This window comes from Grampus griseus, assembly GCF_964374135.1.
Source record: "Grampus griseus genome assembly, chromosome: 3".
NCBI lineage: Eukaryota > Metazoa > Chordata > Mammalia > Artiodactyla > Delphinidae > Grampus > Grampus griseus.
In genome coordinates this window covers 160,029,800-160,048,978 of record NC_139019.1, presented here as the reverse complement: position 1 = coordinate 160,048,978, position 19,179 = coordinate 160,029,800, and the positions used below count along the sequence as shown (strand labels likewise).

The 19,179-nt window shown below is 49.2% G+C and overlaps 1 protein-coding gene across 1 annotated transcript in view; it reads left to right on the top strand.

Annotated features, from left to right (window-relative positions):
* The window catches only part of CPAMD8 (C3 and PZP like alpha-2-macroglobulin domain containing 8), a 96,813-nt gene that overhangs the window by 63,776 nt on the left and 13,858 nt on the right, over window positions 1-19,179 (top strand). Inside the window, exons 24-29 of the mRNA XM_082651268.1 lie at window positions 4,876-5,174; window positions 5,766-5,991; window positions 7,606-7,782; window positions 11,081-11,162; window positions 17,703-17,859; window positions 17,989-18,063. Coding sequence (XP_082507394.1) covers window positions 4,876-5,174; window positions 5,766-5,991; window positions 7,606-7,782; window positions 11,081-11,162; window positions 17,703-17,859; window positions 17,989-18,063 — 1,016 coding nt within the window. The remainder of the gene's footprint in view (window positions 1-4,875; window positions 5,175-5,765; window positions 5,992-7,605; window positions 7,783-11,080; window positions 11,163-17,702; window positions 17,860-17,988; window positions 18,064-19,179) is intronic.

Here is a 19,179-nt window from a genome sequence, read left to right as displayed (position 1 = left end):
CTTAAAGATGGTTAAGATGGCAAATTTTACATTGTGTGTATTTTACCATAAGTTTAAAAATTGGGAAAGGAAAAAGCAATACCTGTGTATTAGAGAAAATTTAGAAAGAGAGAAAGATAGAAACTATCTCCTCTGGTTCATACCCAAAGATGACTTCTTTTGACATTTTGTTATATTCACTTTCATAGGATTGATTATTGTTTGTTTTAGCATAGTTGTGACTCATGAGCTATGTAATTTTATATCTTGCCTTTCTCACTTAACACATCCTGAGAACTTTTCCTCGTTATGTTAAAGTCGTTATAAACAGCATTTCAAAACAGCTTCAGTATGCTCCATCAAAGGACTGCTCCAAAATTTGATCATTATGGAACATTTTGAAACATTATTGGACATTTATATATTGTTTGTACTTCTTATATCATAATCAACACTAGGCCAAATGTATTTGTATTCAAAGTAAGGTCAGTAACATTTTAACATGTTTATTGAGGTATAACTGACATACAATAAATTAGACATATTTTTAAGGGTAGTTTGATAAATGTTGACATGTGTGTACATCTGTGAAGCCATCACCACAATTAAGATAATGAAGATTTCCATTAACCCTAAAGTCACATCCCTTTGAACTCTCTCACCCTGTCCACTCTTGCCACTAGGGAACCACTGATCTGCTTCCTTTCTCTATAGATTACTTTGCACCTTCTAGAATTTTACATAAATGGGATCATACGGAATGTCCTCTTTTTGTCTGGCCTCTTTCACTCAGCATAATAATTTTGAGATTCAACCATACTGTGTGTGTCAATAATTCAGTCATTTTAAGGCTGAGTAGGAGCCCATTGCATGGATGTGTCACACTTTGTTTATCCATTCACTTTTTGAATGTTATTTTTTCAAGTTATTTCCCGTTTGGGGCTATTTCATATAAAGCTGCTATGAACATTCATGCACAAGTCTTTGTATGGGTGATGTGTTTTCTTTCTCTTGAGTCAATGTCTAGGAGTGGAATAGCTAACTCATGTAGTAGGTATGTGTTTAACTTTTTAAGAAACTGTCAGTTGTTTCCCAAAGTGGTAGTACTATTTTGCATTCCCACCAGCACTGGATAAGCCAGTTCTGCCCCATTCTTATCAACACTTAGTATTGTCTGTTTAATTTTAGCCATTCTAATAGGTGTCTAGTGGTATGTCATTGTGGTTTTAATTTGCATTTCCATCATGACTAATGATGTTAAGCGTCTTTTCATATGCTTATCTGCTATTAGTCTATCTTTTTTTGTGAAGTGTCTTTTAACCTTTTTAAAATTGAGTTGTTGGGAGTTCCCAGGTGGTACAGTGGTTGGGATTCAGTGCTTTCACTGCCGTAGTCTGGGTTCAATCCCTGGTTGGGGAACTAAGGTCTAATAAGCCGCATGGTGCAGCCAAAGTGAAATAAAATAAAATAAAATTGAGTTGTTTATTTATAATGAGTTTTGAGAGATTTAAAAAATGTGTTCTGGATACAAGTCTTTTATCAGATAAATGCTTTGCAAAGGTATTTCTCCCAGTCTGTGGCTTGTCTTTTCATTCTCTTAACAGTGTCTTTTTTTTTTTTTTTTTTTACCGACACACCCTTTTTTTTTTTTAACATCTTTATTGGAATATAATTGCTTTACAATGGTGTGTTAGTTTCTGCTTTATAACAAAGTGAATCAGTTATACATATACATATGTTCCCATATCTCTTCCCTCTTGCGTCTCCCTCCTTCCCACCCTCCCCATCCCACCCTTCTAGGTGGTCACAAAGCACCAAGCTGATCTCCCTGTGCTATGCGGCTACTTCCCACTAGCTATCTATTTTATGTTTGGTAGTGTATATATGTCCACGCCACTCTCTCACTTTGTCCCAGCTTACCCTTCCCCCTCCCCATATCCTCAAGTCCATTCTCTAGTAGGTCTGTGTCTTTATTCCCATCTTACCCCTAGGTTTTCATGACCATTTTTTTTCTTAGATTCCATATATATGTGTTAGCATACGATATTTGTTTTTCTCTTTCTAACTTATTTCACTCTGTATGACAGACTCTAGGTCCATCCACCTCACTACAAATAACTCAATTTCGTTTCTTTTTATGGCTGAGTAATATTCCATTGTATATATGTGCCACATCTTCTTTATCCATTCATCCGATAATGGACGCTTAGAAAGCCCAGAGATAAACCCACGCACATATGGTCACCTTATCTTTGATAAAGGAGGCAGGAATGTACAGTGGAGAAAGGACAGCCTCTTCAATAAGTGGTGCTGGGAAAACTGGACAGGTACATGTAAAAGTATAAGATTAGAACACTCCCTAACACCATACAAAAAAATAAGCTCAAAATGGATTAAAGACCTAAATGTAAGGCCAGAAACTATCAAACTCTTAGAGGAAAACATAGGCAGAACACTCTATGACATAAATCACAGCAAGATCCTTTTTGACCCCCCTCCTAGAGAAATGGAAATAAAAACAAAAATAAACAAATGGGACCTAATGAAACTTAAAAGCTTTTTCACAGCAAAGGAAACCATAAACAAGACCAAAAGACAACCCTCAGAATGGGAGAAAATATTTGCAAATGAAGCAACTGACAAAGGATTAATCTCCAAAATTTACAAGCAGCTCATGCAGCTCAATAACAAAAAAACAAACAGCCCAATCCAAAAATGGGCAGAAGACCTAAATAGACATTTCTCCAAAGAAGATATACAGATTGCCAAGAAACACATGAAAGAATGCTCAACATCACTAATCATTAGAGAAATGCAAATCAAAACTACAATGAGATATCATCCCACACAGGGCAGAATGGCCATCATCAAAAAATCTAGAAACAATAAATGCTGGAGAGGGTGTGGAGAAAAGGGAACCCTCTTGCACTGCTGGTGGGAATGTGAATTGGTTCAGCCACTATGGAGAACAGTATGGAAGTTCCTTAAAAAACTACAAATAGAACTACCATATGACCCAGCAATCCCACTACTGGGCATATACCCTGAGAAAACCATAATTCAAAAAGAGTCATGTACCAAAATGTTCATTGCAGCTCTATTTACAATAGCCAGGAGATGGAAGCAACCTAAGTGTCCATCATCGGATGAATGGATAAAGAAGATGTGGCACATATATACAATGGAATATTACTCAGCCATAAAAAGAAACGAAATTGAGCTATTTGTAATGAGGTGGATAGACCTAGAGTCTGTCATACAGAGTGAAGTAAGTCAGAAAGAAAAAGACAAATACTGTATGCTAACACATATATATGGAATTTAAGGAAAAAAATGTCATGAAGAACCTAGGGGTAAGACAGGAATAAAGACGCAGATCTACTGGAGAACAGACTTGAGGTTATGGGGAGGGGGAAGGGTGAGCTGTGACAGGGCGAGAGAGAGTCATGGACATATACACACTAACAAACATAGTAAGGTAGATAGCTAGTGGGAAGCAGCCGCATGGCACAGGGATATTGGCTCGGTGCTTTGTGACAGCCTGGAGGGGTGGGATAGGGAGGGTGGGAAGGAGGGAGACGCAAGAGGGAAGACATATGGGGACATATGTATATGTATAACTGATTCACTTTGTTATAAAGCAGAAACTAACACACCATTGTAAAGCAATTATACCCCAATAAAGATGTTAAAAAAAAAATCTAGAAACAATAAGTGCTGGAGAGGGTGTGGAGAAAAGGGAATACTCTTGCACTGCTGGTGGGAATGTAAATTGAAACAGCCACTATGGAGAACAGTATGGAGGTTCCTTAAAAAACTACAAATAGAACTACCATACGACCCAGCAATCCCACTACTGGGCATATACCCTGAGAAAACCATAATTCAAAAAGAATCATGTACCAAAATGTTCATTGCAGTTCTATTTTCAATAGCCAGGATATGGAAGCAACCTAAGTGTCCATCATTGGATGAATAGTGTCTTTTAAAGAACAGAAGGTTTTCATTTTAATGAAGCCCGGCTTATCACTTTTTCCTTTTATGGATTATTTTTTGTTGTTTTATCTAAGAAATCCTACATTTTCTTCTCAAAGTATTATAGTTTTAGGTTTTACATTCATAAAATGGCTATGATCTGTTTCGAGTTACTTCTTGGAGCCCATGCAAGGTATGGATCAGTGTTCCTTTTTATGCATCTGGAGGCCCAGTTGTCCTGGCATCATTTGTTGAAAAGACTTTTGCTATTGAATTGCTTTTGCACCTTCGTTGAAAATCAGTCGCTCATACATGTGTGGGTCCATTTCTGGACTCCCTGTTCTGTCCCGTTGAGCATTTGTCTGTGTTGACACCAGTGCTACACTCTTGTGATTGCTCTAGCTTTAGAGTACGTCTCAGTGTCAGAGGGTGTGAGTAAACTTGGTTCTTGTTTATCAAAGTTGCTTTGGCTCTTCTAGATCCTTTGAGTTTCCATATAAATTCTGGAATCAGCTTGGCAGTTTCTTCAAAAGACTCTGCTGAGATTTTGATTGGGATTGGATCGAATCTATAAATCAGTTTGGGGAATAATTAACATCTTTGCAGTATTATCTTCTGACCCACGAACATGATCTAGCTCTCCATTGTGTCTCTAGTTTCAGCAGCATTTTGCAGTTCCCAGCTTATGGGTCTTGCACGTCTTTTGTAGGATTTATCTGTGTGAGCATTTCATCTTTTGTGTGCTATTGACAAAATGGTCATTAAGCCAGCTCCGTTCCACCATGCTTCCTGCAGCTTCATGGGGAGGCACAGTGAGGCTGGCCCCCTGAGGTCCCGATGCTCAGCTCTGGGCATGGGCGGGGGGTGGGGGTAGGATGATTCGGTGCCCCCTCAACACCCCTTCTCCTTCCCTCCATCCAGAGAGAGTCCACATCTCCACACCCAACAAGTACGAGTTCCAGTATGTGCAGCGGCCGCTGCGCCTCACCCATTTTGATGTGGCCGTGCGAGCCCACAACGATGCCCGCGTGGCCTTGTCCCCAGGACCCCAGGACACGGCAGGCATGATCGAGATCGTTCTGGGAGGGCACCAGAACACCAGGTCCTGGATCTCCACCAGCAAGATGGGCGAGCCCGTGGCCAGCACACACACAGCCAAGATCCTCTCCTGGGATGAATTCAGAACATTCTGGATCAGCTGGCACAGCGGGCTCATCCAGGCATGGCTGGGCTTGCCTGGGGTGGGCACGGGAACCTCCTGGCCCTCTGGCATTGTTGCTTCCTGATACATGTGGTAGGGGTGGGGAGGGGAGAGGGGAAACACAAGGCAGCTCTCAAGTTGCTCACAGTCTGCCTGGAGTTACGTACAAAAAACAGGTGGTGAGAGCTGTGGCGGAGGAAGTGCCCAGGGATCTGGGAGCTGAAGGGTGGTGGGTGGTCAGGGAGAAAGAAAGTGGATAGAACAGGTAAAATGGGGACCGTGGGCTCTTTCTGGGCCAAGCAAAGGAGACATAGAAAGAAGCAGCTGACACAGCTTCCTAGAGGAGGGATATAGCCAAGTGGGGTTTTGAAGTACAAATAGAGGAGTTTGCCAGGCATATGCTAAGATCCAGAGGTACTTTGGAACCTGCAGATGCCACACTTGTGCCTCTGTTGGGTGTTTCATGAACAGTGTGGTCTCTAGTTTCTCTCATCTCTGACCCCTTGAGAACCCCGCCCCAACCTATGAGCGTGGCCAAGGCCTCTGACCATGTCTGAGCACGGCTTCACGCTTCCTGCCAGCATCCAGCAGCATTGGCCTCTTTTTCCAGGTTGGCCATGGTCCAGAGCCATCCAATGACTCTGTCATCATGGCCTGGACCCTCCCCAAGACACCAGAGGTCCAGTTCATCGGTTTCTCCACTGGCTGGGGTTCTGTGGGCGAGTTCCGCATCTGGAGGAAGGTGGAAGTAGATGAGAGCTACAGCGAAGCCTTCACTCTGGGGGTCCCGCACAGCGCCATCCCTGGGTCTGAGCGTGCAGCCGCCGCCATCATAGGTGCGTCTGCCCTGCAGCCTGATTTGGGGAAGACAGGAGCAAGAACCCAGGCCAAGGGACAAGTGTCTACTCTGGGCTCAGTCTCATACCAGGCTTTGCTGGGGACCTGTGCCCCGGGGCCTCCAACCACACACCCACTCACCTGACAAGCAGCTTCTAGTGCCTTCTCCATGATGGGTGCTGGGGCCAGACTCAGAGATGACCTCAAACCTGACCTTCAGGGCTTCCTAATCTGGCTGAGAAGGCAGGTCCTTGCCCTGTGTGGGGCAACCGGGAGGGTGGTGGTGAACTCCATGAGGGCAGTGGGTCTGGGGTGATATACAAGAAGGCTGAAAGGCCAGGTGAAGTTAACCAGGTATGGGGTGGAGGGCGGGGCTTCTGGGTGTCCAGCTGAGTGGGCAGGACCATTTCAAATGCTTAGAGCATTTACTGAGCAGGGGTAAGAGGCTGTGGCCAGGGATCTCTTGGGCTGTGGATTGTCTCCCATAGCCCAGGCATAGAAGTGGAAAGTGGGGACTGTGTGATCCATCTAGTGCTGGGAATTGGAAGGGTGAGACGCCAGGAGGAGGTGGACAGGCCTGAAGGAGGGGGTCTTGGGTCTCTCTGACATCAGAGGATGGAAGCCCTGGGGCCTGGGCAGGGTGGTGGTTGTGACCAGATCAGAGGATATTGGAGTTTATGACTTCTGAAGCATGAGATAAACTCAAATGTGGCCTTGGGGATGAGTGGCACAGATGGAGGTGAGGGATGTAGGGGAGAAGGCAGATGGACAACAGTGGAGAGGACGTGAAGGCAGGGACTTGTGTGCCAGTCAGTGTCATCAGCACAGTGGGATGGAAGGTTGGAGAAGAAGCTGGAAAACCCAGAGAAGGGTGATGAGAAAGTAACCAGGTACGCCCTGCCACAAGAGGAGGCTGCAAGAGCAGTGGCAGCCTCAGTGGGGCAGGAGGAAAGGCCGAGGAAGGAAGGGAGGTGCAATCAGGGGACAGTGGGGATTCCGGAGGGCCCATCAGCAATGTTTGGGGCATAGAGGCCAGGGAGAGGAAGACAGGGTACTGAAGGGATGAGAACACAGTAGGTCAGAAATAAGAGAAAAAAAGAACTTTTAAAAACACACCAACAATACCACACATGTAGGAAGAGTTTTATAAAAAATCTAAATACGGTTAGAGAGAAAATCACATTTCATATTGGAAGTTAGAAAAAATATTTAGAATGGAATCGCATGGCTGGATTGACATCTTAACGTCTGTGGGATGCAGCCAAAATTGTACTAAGAGGGAAATGTATAGCCTTAATTGCACCTGTTTAAAAAGCCAGAAAGGAAAGAGCATTTAACATAATGAAAAGGTAGAGAAAGAACACCTGAGTTAAAACTAAAGAACACAGAGGGAGGTATGGAGGAAAGGGCCAGTGGGTGTTCACCAAAGCCAGGAGACCAAGCAGGCTGACTGGGCAAGGGTGCAGCCCAGTTTCAAAGGGCAGCACTGGCAATCAGAGGATGGGTTGCTGGTGTTAGGCCACAAGTGAGCTCTCTCTAAGGAAAGCTGTCCGTAGGACAGCCAGGGCACTGGGTGAGGCCAGTCCCCAGCCCATCCTTTTTCTTCCCACCAGGAGATGTCATGGGGCCAACTCTGAACCATCTCAGCAACCACCTGCGCCTGCCCTTTGGCTGCGGAGAGCAAAACATGATCCACTTTGCACCCAACGTCTTTGTCCTGAAGTATCTCCAGAAAACCCGACAGCTCAGCCCTGAGGTGGAAAGGGAGACCACTGATTACCTGGTGCAAGGTACTGGGGGACACTGCCTGGGTGGAGGGCGTGGGACTGCAGGTAGCCTCGACCATGCTGGGGGGCAGCTCACATGCCAAGTGCGGTGGATGTAGAAGAAGGCAAAGAAGTGGGTGAAAGAGGCCGCTCTGGGTGGCCTGATGGGGTCCCTGTTAATAGGAACCTGGTGTCTGCACCTGTTAGGAAAAGGCTCTGAATGCTGGTAATCACCCATGGGGAGAGGAGTAGCATCTTTTAAAAATGTAGATATTTTGAACAACCAGAGCAGTATAATAGCATTATAAAAAACATCTGGAAAGGGAAAAAAATCCCCATAACCTCCCTGTCTTGCTGGCTCTGGGTTTACTCCTCTGCCCTCCAGGAGCAAAGATTAGCTTTGCCACTCTTGGTGTCTCATAACATGGCATCCTATGGCGTGCCCTCCACCCCCAACCCCGCACTGTGTGCATAAGATTCGTCCACTGGGCTGTGGGGACCTGTGGTCTGTTCACCTCCATTGCTGTGTGGGGAGACCATAGTCAGTGTGTCTGTTGATGGGCTTTGGAGCAGCTTCCAACTCAAGGCTTTTAGAATGGTGCTGCCATTAATCACCCTCTTAGTGTACTTAGTGACAACACGTCCAAATTTCTGTGGGGTGAAATCGCTGGGTCTCAAGATGTGTTCCGTTCATAATCACTTTGGAGACTACACTATTTCTTCATCACGTGCATTTATGGAGCACAACATACTGAACTATGCTTTTGGACATACTGGGGTTATTTCCAGTTTTTTTTTCTAAATAATGCAGCACTGAACATCTTCAGAAATAAACCACCAGCACTGAACTTCTTCAGAAATAAACAAAGCAGCATTGAACTTCAGATATAAATAACACAGCACTGAACATCTTCCATTGCCATGACTCAGGTCCTTAGGATAGGGAACAGCCTTATGGCGGAGGGGGCGGAGGCAGGGGGGCGGACAAGGCCTCTGAGGGCCCTGTCTTACCCACTTTGCACATCTAGGCCCCACAGGTAGGAGGAAGGGGGTGGGAGGCTGGAGGTGGGGTCTCACTTCTGTCATGGATTCCCACTCTGTGTCCTCGGGTAGGGCCTGCTTTTCTCAGTAACTTGGTTTCCTACCTGTGTAACAAGGGAGTTGTCAGTTGATCCCAAGGTCCTGGGGCCTCCTGGGCTCTGCTTCTAGCCTTGGGCTGGAGTTGAAGTGAAAGGAGCACGTGGAAGGGGCTGGACCCAGCTCTGAAGCTGGCATCCATCTTGTGCCAGGCAAGTACCGCTCCATCCACGCTGCCCTGAGTTGCCTTCCCGGCAGCCTCCACACTGATGGTCCCCATTTCCCAGATGAGCAAAGTGAAGGTCCTGGGAGTGAAGAGGTGCCCAAGACCTCATAGGGGCAAGTGGTGGGGGCGTCTCAGACTGCAGACTCCCCTGGACTGGGGCACGAGGGGCAACCAGGGCACTAGACCCAGCCAGAGGGAGATGAGAACCCACGGGCACAACCTTGGAAATTTCTGCCACCGAAAAGGACCCGCGGGTGCCTGGCTCAGACGATGCTGGCCCCTATCAGATGGGGAAACTGAGGCACGTGAAAATCTCGATTCCTAAGGCGAGTCTGGGGTCCCTGCCTCCTGGCCTGTTACGGTTCCCGCAGTTATTCTACTCCAAGGGCAGTCCTGATGATCTAGAACCATCTGTCCTTGTGGATGAGAAAATGAAAAAACTTACTATGAAGAACGTACAACTCTCAGATGAGAGAACTCAGGGGTTGCCATGGACTGAAGGTTTGGCTTCAAGAAGGCTGACCGCAGACTTCCCAGAACCCCAAGTCTGCTTGGTCCATTGTGGGGACGGGGGGCTCAGGTTCATGTGCTGTGAGGGTCTTGGAGGTAGATGGGCCCTGGCTTCCCAGGGCCAGGCATACCTCAGTGGACTCATCTGGGCTCAGGCCCTTGAATGCCACCCAGAGTGCAATGACCTGTATGGGTGAGTGGCAGCCTGGACCCGCCCCCCCCCGGGACAGCCAGACCTGAGGCTTATCAGCCAATTGGCCTTTCAGACTCAACAAGCCCCAGATTAACCCCCGACCCCCTGGTTTTCCGGCAAACCTTTGGTGTTAGTTTCCTGGGGCTGCCGTAACAAAGTACCACAAACTGGGTGGCTTAGAACAATAGGACTTTATTCCTTCATGGTTCTGGAAGCCAGAGGTCCAAAATGAAGGTGGCAACAGGGTTGATTCCGTCTGGAGGCTCCGAGGGAGCATCTGTCCCAGGCCTCTGTCCTGGCGGAATTCTGGTGACTCCAGGTGTTCTTTGGCTTGTGGACACATCACCACGCTCTCTGCCTCCGTCTCCACAAGCCCTTTTATATCTGTGTGTTTCCCTTTCTTTCCTCTGAGAAGGACACCAGTCATTGGATTTAGGGTCCAGCCTAATCCAGGAACATAATTCCATCTGCAAAGAACCTCACTCCCGATAAGGTCACATTTTGAGGTTCCAGGTGGACATTAATTTGGCGGGGCAGGGGACACTGTCCACCCAGTTCAGAGTTCCTCCTGCCTCTTTCCCCACGTCCATGGGCACAGCTCCATCCTTCCTGCCTTTCAGGCCGCAAACCTTGATGCCCTCGGCATCCTTCTTCTTTTCCTTCACATCTTATTCAGCTAAGGCAGCTCTGCCTATACCGCAGAACCCCTCCCTGCCTGTCCCCACCACCCGCTCCAAGCCCATGGTCATGCTCGCCTAGACAGTCCCCACCTGCCCAGTTTCTCTGCTTCCTCTCTGGACCCTACGATCCACCCACTACATTTGTCCCCTCACACCCCTCCCCTGCTCCCCTCACCCCCTCCACTCATGCCCCCTGCTGCCCTCACAATAAGACCAACCGCCCAGCTCAGCCTTGGAGGCCCCAGTAGCCCACCTGACCTCCCTCCCTCTTGTCCCTCCTTGCTCCCTTGCTCTGAGCAAACCAAGCTCGAGGGCGCCTGGAGATGGTGCATTTCACTGACCAACCCCTGCCCCAGGTATGACTGAGGGGCTGGTGTGTGACCAGGAGTCACAAAGGGGCGATATCAGGAAACAAAAGAAGAATAAAGTAGAGGTTTCAATCCCCCCAGCTGTGGGTGTGGGGCAGTTTCAAGGACCCCAGCTGTGGGCGTGGGGCAGTTTCAAGGACCCCAGCTGTGGGCGTGGGGTAGTCTCAGGAACCCTCGATGTGGGTGTGGCATTGTTTCTGGGTCCTGGGGTAAGACGTTGGCTGGCCAGCCATTCACCAGGGTGCTGTCCCCTCTTCTTGCCCCACAGGCTACCAGAGACAGTTGACCTACAAGCACCAAGATGGCTCCTATAGCGCTTTCGGGGAGCGGGACAAGTCGGGGAGTATGTGGTGAGTCCTCACTCCCCAGGCACGGCTGCTGAGTTTCTTCCACTTGAAGTCACATTCTCATGTCCAGCACAGCGTAGCCAGGAGCCTGCATGGGAAATGGAGATGGCCATGGTCTTAGCCCCTGGGGTTTACAGGTCTGGATTGTTGGGGTGGTGGGCGGGTTCTGCCTGGCCTGTGCATGGTGGAGCTGGCGGCGGTGACAGTTACTGTTACTCCTTCTGCTGTTGTTGCCACAGGGCCCAGGAACTGAACCCCTGCCCTCTGGCCCCTTGAGGATGGGTCCTGGCGCTCTGGTCCTCCTCAGAGCCCATGGGACCCAGGAATGGGGTGACCCTGAGCAGGAGGGGATGGGCTGGGAGAGGCCAGACCACTGCCTCAAAGCTGGCTTGTGGGGTTCTGGAGGCACGTCCTGGGGTCCGGTTTCCCTTGTGAGCGGCTCCCTCTGGCTTTCAGGGTCAACCAGAGCAGGGGGGGCCTGGGTGTACCTGGGTCTTATTCCCTGAGATCTTTGGGCCACAGCAGTTCTTGGCATCATCAGGGATTTGCCTCGTCCACTTTGGGGCTTACTGAGGAAGTGGGGCACCCGAACTTTCTGTCCCTAGTGAGGCCTCCTTCTCAGAGCAACACCCTGATGGCGCCTGCAGCAGCTATGGGCATGGACAGTATCCAGTCCTTAAATCGGCCCAGCGTCAGTGCCAGGGGCCGGGGGAACAGGGACACGGCTGGCTGAGCCCACGCTGCGGTGCAGTGTCACTCGCTTGGCTCCCGAGGGGCCCAGCCTTGATCACCTGCTCAGCCCCCCAGTCCCCAGAAGCCAATCGTCTGACCCAGTTCTGGTCCCAGGGCCTTGCCTTGCTGACAGCCCATGAGGCAAGGCCGCAGTCATGCACTAGCAAGCAGAGGCCCCCACCCTCTGCGGGATTGGCCAAAGCCACTGAGTCACTCTCTGAAAGCTGGCCAAGTCCTGGCAGCTCCCAGAGGCCTCCACCGGTCAGAAATAGTGAGCTGTGACCTTTGTATGCCCTCCCACAGTTCACACACACACACACACACACACACACACACACACACACACACTGAGCAGGAAAAGACCAGTTCTGCTGTGGTCATGGAAATGTGACACCCAGCAGCTTGCCTCTCCCCCTTAGCCTTGTGAAACTTCCCTGTAGGACAAAACTGCAGGATACACAGGACAATGGCAACAGCATCCACCCTGGGGCTGGGCAAACCCAGGCTCTGTCTCGTGTGGACTGTGGCAGCCTTAGACCAGATGCTCAACTTCTCTGAACCTGTTTCCTCACCACACATCCCTCTCTGGACTGGGATCGGGTAGGCAGTAGGATAAGGGTGCAGGCGTGCTCATTACAGTGCCAGGTACCCATTGGGATGGATACCCTGTTAGCACCTCTCCCTAAATATTTGGCCAGGGAGTCCAGGATCCAGTCCAACCTCTTCAACTTCCTTAAAACTCAGGATCTGTTATAGATAGGTTCCGGCGCATCCAGTGTTCATTCATTCATTCATTTGTTTGTTTATTCAAGTGTCTGCTATGTGTCAAGCTCTTTTCTTACTCCTGAGAGAACAAGAAAGACATGGTCCCTGCCTCCAGGAGTTCATTGCTCGAGAGAGAGAGACCCTGTACAAGATGTAATGGTTATCTACTGCTGTGTAACAAGTCACCCCAAAACATAGCCACTTAAAACAAACATTTAGTCACAGTTCTGTGGGTCAGGAATTCAGGAGCAGCTTAGCTAGCATTGCTGGCTCAGGATCTCTCCCAAGGTTGCAGTCAGGGTGTTGGCTGGGGCTGTCATCATCTGAAGACTTGACTGGGGCTGGAGCATTTGTTTCCAAGTTAGTTCTCTCACATGGCTATTGGCAGGAGGCCTCAGTTCCTCACTGAAGACTATCCCATAGGGCTGCTTGAGTGTCCTTACAACATGGCAGCTGACTTCCCTTTGAATAAAAACTCCAAGAGAGGAAACAAGGAGGATGCCACATGCCTTTTATCATCTGGTTTCCCAAGTCATACTGTCACCTCCACCACATTCTACTTTAAAAAAAAATATTTATTTATTTATTTTTGGTTGTGTTGGGTCTTCATTGCTGTGTGTGGGCTTTCTCTAGTTGCAGCAAGCAGGGGGCTACTCTCTTCGTTGTGGTGTGGGGGCTTCTCACTGTGGTGGCTTTTCTTGTTGCAGAGCACAGGCTCTAGGTGCGCAGGCTTCAGTAGTTGTGGCATGTAGGCTCAGTAGTTATGGCTCGCAGGCTCTAGAGAGCAGGCCCAGTAGTTGTGGCGCATGGGCTTAGTTGCTCAGCAGCATGTGGGATCTTCCTGGACCAGGGCTTGAACCTGTGTCCCCTGCATTGGCAGGCGGATTCTTAACCCCTGCGCCACCAAGAAGTCCCCACCACATTAACTTCTTTAGAAGCAAGTCACTATGTACAGCCTATACTCAAGAAGGGGGGAAACTGGGTTCTACTGCTTGAAAGGAAAAGAAGCAAGGCATTTGTGGATATATTTTAAAGCTACTACATCACCTATATAATTTCTCATATCTATGAAGCATGCTAAGGGGGTAGGGTATGATGAGGCACACAGTTACATGGGGTGGTCAGGAAAGGTGCCCTTGAAGAGGTCACCTGAAGAAGATGAGAGAGGAGCTGTATGAAAATCCAAGGGGAGAAGATTTCAGGCAGAGGGAACAGCCTGTGCAAAGGCCCTGAGGCAGAACTGAGCTTGACGAGTTTGAGCCACAGAAGGAGACCAGTGTGGCTGAAGCAGCACAGACGAGGAGGAGAGTGGCCCAACGTGAGGGAGGAGAGGGTGGCAGGGCCAGACTGAGCAGCGGGAAGAGTTTGGATTTTATTCCACATGGAGCAGGAGGGCTTAGAACAAAGCATGGCTGTAATCTGAGTCACGCTGGGCTGTGTGTGTTTAATTAATAGAGTTTATTTTTGTAGAACAGTTTTAGTTTCATAGAAAAATTAAGTAGGTAGAAGTGAGTTCCCATACACGCCCTCTCCCCTACACACAGTTTCCCCTGCTGTTAATGTCTTGCATTAGTGATATACATTTGTTATAAATGATGGACCAGTATTGCTACATTATTAACTGAGGTCCATAGTTTAGGGTTCATGTTGCATAGTCTATGGGTTTGGACAATTAAGGTGTCATAGAAAATAGTTTCACGGCCCTAAAAATCCCCTGTGCTCTGCACATTTGTCTCTCCCTCCCCCCAGCCCCTGGCAACCACTGAGACTTTTACTGTCTCTATAGTTTTGCCTTTTCCAGAATGTCATAGAGTTGGAATCATTCAGTATGCAGCCTTTTCAGATTTCTCCTTTCACTCTGTAATATGCATTTAAATTTCCTTCAGGTCATACCGTGGCTTGTTAGCTCTTTTTGTTGCTGAATAATATTCAGTTGTATGGACGTACCACAGTTTGTTTATCCCTGTTTGTATTGTAAGATGGAAAATTAAAGAGAACAGTGGGGGCTTCCCTGGTGGCGCAGTGGTTGGGGGTCCGCCTGCCGATGCAGGGGACACGGGTTCGTGCCCCGGTCCGGGAAGATCCACATGCCGCGGAGCGGCTGGGCCCGTGAGCCATGGCCGCTGAGCCTGCGCGTCTGGAGCCTGTGCTCCGCAACAGGAGAGGCCACAACAGTGAGAGGCCCGCGTACCGCAAAAAAAAAAAAAAAGAGAGAACAGTGTAGCAGAATGTGGAAATTCCACAGTTCCCAGCACAGGGGCAACTAAGTTCCATCTTGGCCCCCCAGTGTTTGGAATTTCCAAACTCTGCTGCATACAGAGTAGGTGATGGGGCAGGGCTGGGCTGGCGGAAGCAGTGGGAGCCATGGGGTGGCCTGGCTGACACAGGAGCCATGGGGGTAGAAGGAAGAAGATGGATTTGAGGTATCTTGGAAGGAGAGTGGCCAGGACGAGGTTAATAAGGTTAATAATTGTAAGGTTAAGTGTAAATAATTGTAAGGTTTTGGTGATTCACAGAAACAGAGCTTGGAGCCACTTGATTTTCTTGTTTTGTTTTTTTAACTGTAATAAATAACAGAAAATTTACTGTCTTAACTATTTTTAAGTATACAGTTCAGTGGTATTAAGTACATTCATACTGTTGAGCAGCCAACACCACCGTCCATCCCCATAACTCTTTTCATCTTGTAAATCTGAAACTCTATACTTATTAAATGCTAACTCCCCATTCTCCCTTCCCCCCAGCCCCTGGCAACCACCATTCTACTTTCTGTCTCTATGATTCTGACTACTCTTAAGTGCCTCATATAAGTGGAATCATACAGTGTCTTGTGTGATTGGCCTATTCCACTCAGCATAATGTCCTCAATGTTCGTCCATGTTATAGCACTTTGCGGAGTTTCTTTCCTTTTCAAGGCTGAATAATATTCCATTGTGTGGATATACTGGTGACGGCAGGTGAGAGGACCTTGGTCCTCGTCTTCTTTAGAGAGACAGTTCCACAAAGAGACTTTGTAAAGCAGAAATACACACCCAGAGAAGAGTGCGGGCATCCTCCCTAACGAGGAGTACACCAGAGAGATGATTTAAATCACTTATATGGGGGCAGTTTTTCCGGGTTTTTGTTTTCCTCTCACCAATCATCTTTCTTGGTTTTCCACATCTGACCTGACCCAGGGCCCTGCCTGATATGCGCATGCATCTTTTAGCCAAAATGTATTCCAGTGAGGGGGGGTCTCTGGGAGATTGACAGAACAGAGATTCTGGGTTAGTGCTCCCTCCATTTTTGATCCCCAAAGGAGCTTTTTTGTGCATGGGCAGTTGGGGAGGTCTCCTTGACCTCAAGAATGAAAGAGGTGGTCCTCTTCTCGTTTTACTCCAGCAGAGCTCAGCTCTCCTCTGCTCCTGCCATTAACTTTTCCGTTGAAATATCAGGGGAAACAAGCTTCAGTTTCCTCAGCTTGACAAACACCAGCCCAGGGGCCCATCTACGTCCTACCTCAATACCACATTTTGCTTGTCCATTCATCTGTCAGTGGACACTGGGTTGCTTCCATAGTTCGGCCATTGTGAATAATGCTGCTACAGATATGGGTGCACAGATATCTCTTTAAGACTCTGCTTTCATTTCTTTGGGGTATATACCCAGAAGTGGAATTGCTGGATCATATGATAATTCTGTGTTCAATTTTTTTAGGAACTGCCATGTTGTTTTCCATGGGGGCTGTACCATTGTCCGTTCCCACCAGCAGTGCACAAGGGTTCCAATTTCTCTGCATCTTCATCGACACGTGCTGTTTTCTGTGTCGTTTGGTTTTTGTTTTATAGTAGCCATCCTGATGCATGTCAGGTGGGGGAGCCACTTGATTTTGGAAAGGATGGATTACTCTTTCGTCCTGAGTTGGGGTGTTTCCCCTGCTGATAGTTCTGCTGTTTGTCCCTCTTGGCTCCCTGGTTTCCATCTGGTGGTTCTCCTGAATTCATTATTTTCATTCATTCATTCTCCAGCTTCATCGTCTCCCATTCAGGGTGCACTAGCAACAGTTGGGCTGGGGGATGGGGTGGACAAGGGGCAGGCTGCAGAGATACAGATAGAAAACAATGACACAGAGGGAGGGCCTGGGGGTCCAGAGGCAGCATGTCCATCACAGAGTGGAGGTGTCTGGGAGGCTTCCTCTGGGGAGGGACCCCTGGGTTGAACACTGAGAGACAAGTAATACTTCATCCTGTAAAGAAAGGAGGTAGGAGCATGGTGCATCCAGGGCCTGGGTGACTGAGTAACTGAAGCTAGTGGGTTGGTGGGATGTTTTCAGCTGCAAACAAAAGAAAACTGGCTGAAAAAGCAATTCTGAATATCTCCTCACACCATAGAGCTGGGGAGGCTCCAGGATTGGCCAGTCTGGCAGCCCCACAATCCATTGGGGTTCCTGGTTCTTTCCCTTGGTCCCTGTGGGCATCCTCGGCGCAGCAGCTGCTCTCCTCGTGGTGGCAAAATGGCTGCAGCTGCTCCCAGCATCACCTCATGTGCCCATTCCAAAGCCATTTGCAGGTCTGGGGACTGGAAGGCCCATGGCTGTGGCTGGCTAGGGCTATAGAGGAGCCCAAGTGTCCAGTGTACCTGGTTGCCGGTTTTTCCTGGGATCTCTCAGCAAGACCTGGGATCTCTTGCGGAGTGGTTATGGAGGAGCAACAAGGAAGGTCTTCTGCACATGGCGGGGGTGGGGGCTGGTGGTGGGACTGGACCAGCTCACAAAAAGGCCTTGAGTGCCAGGCAAGGAGCAGACCCGGGTGCTTCTGTGGGGGGAGGGAGTAAACGGGGAGGCTGGGCTCCATCATCAGGTCCTGCTGGGTGCCCACACACTTCCATCAAGTGCTCACAACAGCCCTACGAGGGCAGGCTGGACCCTCCTGTCTTGCAGAGTAGGAAGCAGAGTCTTGGATGATGTGGGGAGCGTGCCACAGTCCCTGGCGGGGCACACGGGAGGTGACTCTGTTTTGCAACTCCCCAGCCCATGGCTCTCCCAGCCCCCACCTCATCCTGTTTCAGGCTCACAGCCTTTGTCCTGAAGTCCTTCGCCCAGGCGCGCAGCTTTATCTTCATTGACCCTCAGGAGCTGGCAGCCGCCAAGGGCTGGATTGTCCAGCAGCAGCGGGCAGACGGCTCCTTCCCGGCGGTGGGCAGGATTCTGAACAAGGACATCCAGGTTGGCAGCCTCCCAGCTTCCTCCTGGGGTCTTGGCTTTGCCCTGGCTGCTCCCCGGTGTTGTCTGGGCCCAGTGGGGGCAGGGGGCTGTCCCCTCTGGCTTGGGATGAAACTACAAATCCTCTTACAGGGTGGGATCCACGGCACAGTCCCTCTGACAGCCTACGTGGTGGCAGCGCTCCTGGAGATGGGCCTGGCCTCGGAGGTAAGCGCAGGGGGCCCGGGAGGTGCCGGCTGGAGGAGCGAGCGGACAGTTTTGCCTTGCAGGCCAGGTTGGCCATCTTCTGGCCATCTTCAGCTTCTATTTATTCCTTGATGCCCCCCTTCTGCTCATTAGTGAGACTTTTTGATGCTTTTCAATGGTCACAGAACATCCAACTTCTTGTGGCCTGAGCAGAGGTGTGAGAGATTCCAGCAGTAATCACCGGGGACATGCCTGTGTAGGAGAGTGGGGTAGGCGTGGCTGTATCCTGAGTACGAGCCCTCCCAGGACTGTCCACAGCCCCCAGGCCCAATCGGAGAATCATTTGGGGCCCAATCAGGTTCCTGGCCAGCGACCCAGGGGCTGGCTTCAGGGAGCCCTACACAAAATGTGGGACTCATGAATGCTTTTGCGGGGAAGAGTCTAGAACCTTCAGGGACGGTACTAGACCCAGCAGGGCTTAGACGTCCCGAGGAACTCCAGGGCCATCGTCACTTCCGGGAGGCTGTCCCAGATGGGCGTGGCATGTCCCCTGCAGTGAGAGCTTAGACGGAGCTCAGCCGCTGGGGTCGGGACTCCACCATTCCTAACACCTGTGCCAATTCCAAATCCTCTGGTGATGAATTGTGAATTGTGGCACTTCTCAGAATTTCCCGATTTGACTGTGTCTAGGCTTTGGTGCGACCTAAGACCCTCCACGTCCCACACGCTTTGCCCAGAGAGCCCCTTGCTTGCCCTGTGTTAAGGGGCTGAATTGTGTCGATCCCAAAATTCATATCCTGAAATCCCAACCCCCATCTTAGCTCAGGCTGCCATCACAAAACACCGCAGAGTGAGGGACTTCAACAACAGACATTTATTTCTTATGGTTCTAGAGACTGGAAAGTCCAAGGTCAAGGTTCTGGTCGATTTAGTTCTTTTTTTTTTTTTTTCTGATTCAGTTCTTTTTTTTAAATTAAATTAATTAATTTATTTAATATTTTATTTTTGGCTGTGTTGGGTCTTCGTTTCTGTGCGAGGGCTTTCTCCAGTTGGCGGCGAGCGGGGGCCACTCTTCATCGCGGTGCGCGGGCCTCTCACTGCCGCGGCCTCTCCCGTTGCGGGGCACAGGCTCCAGAC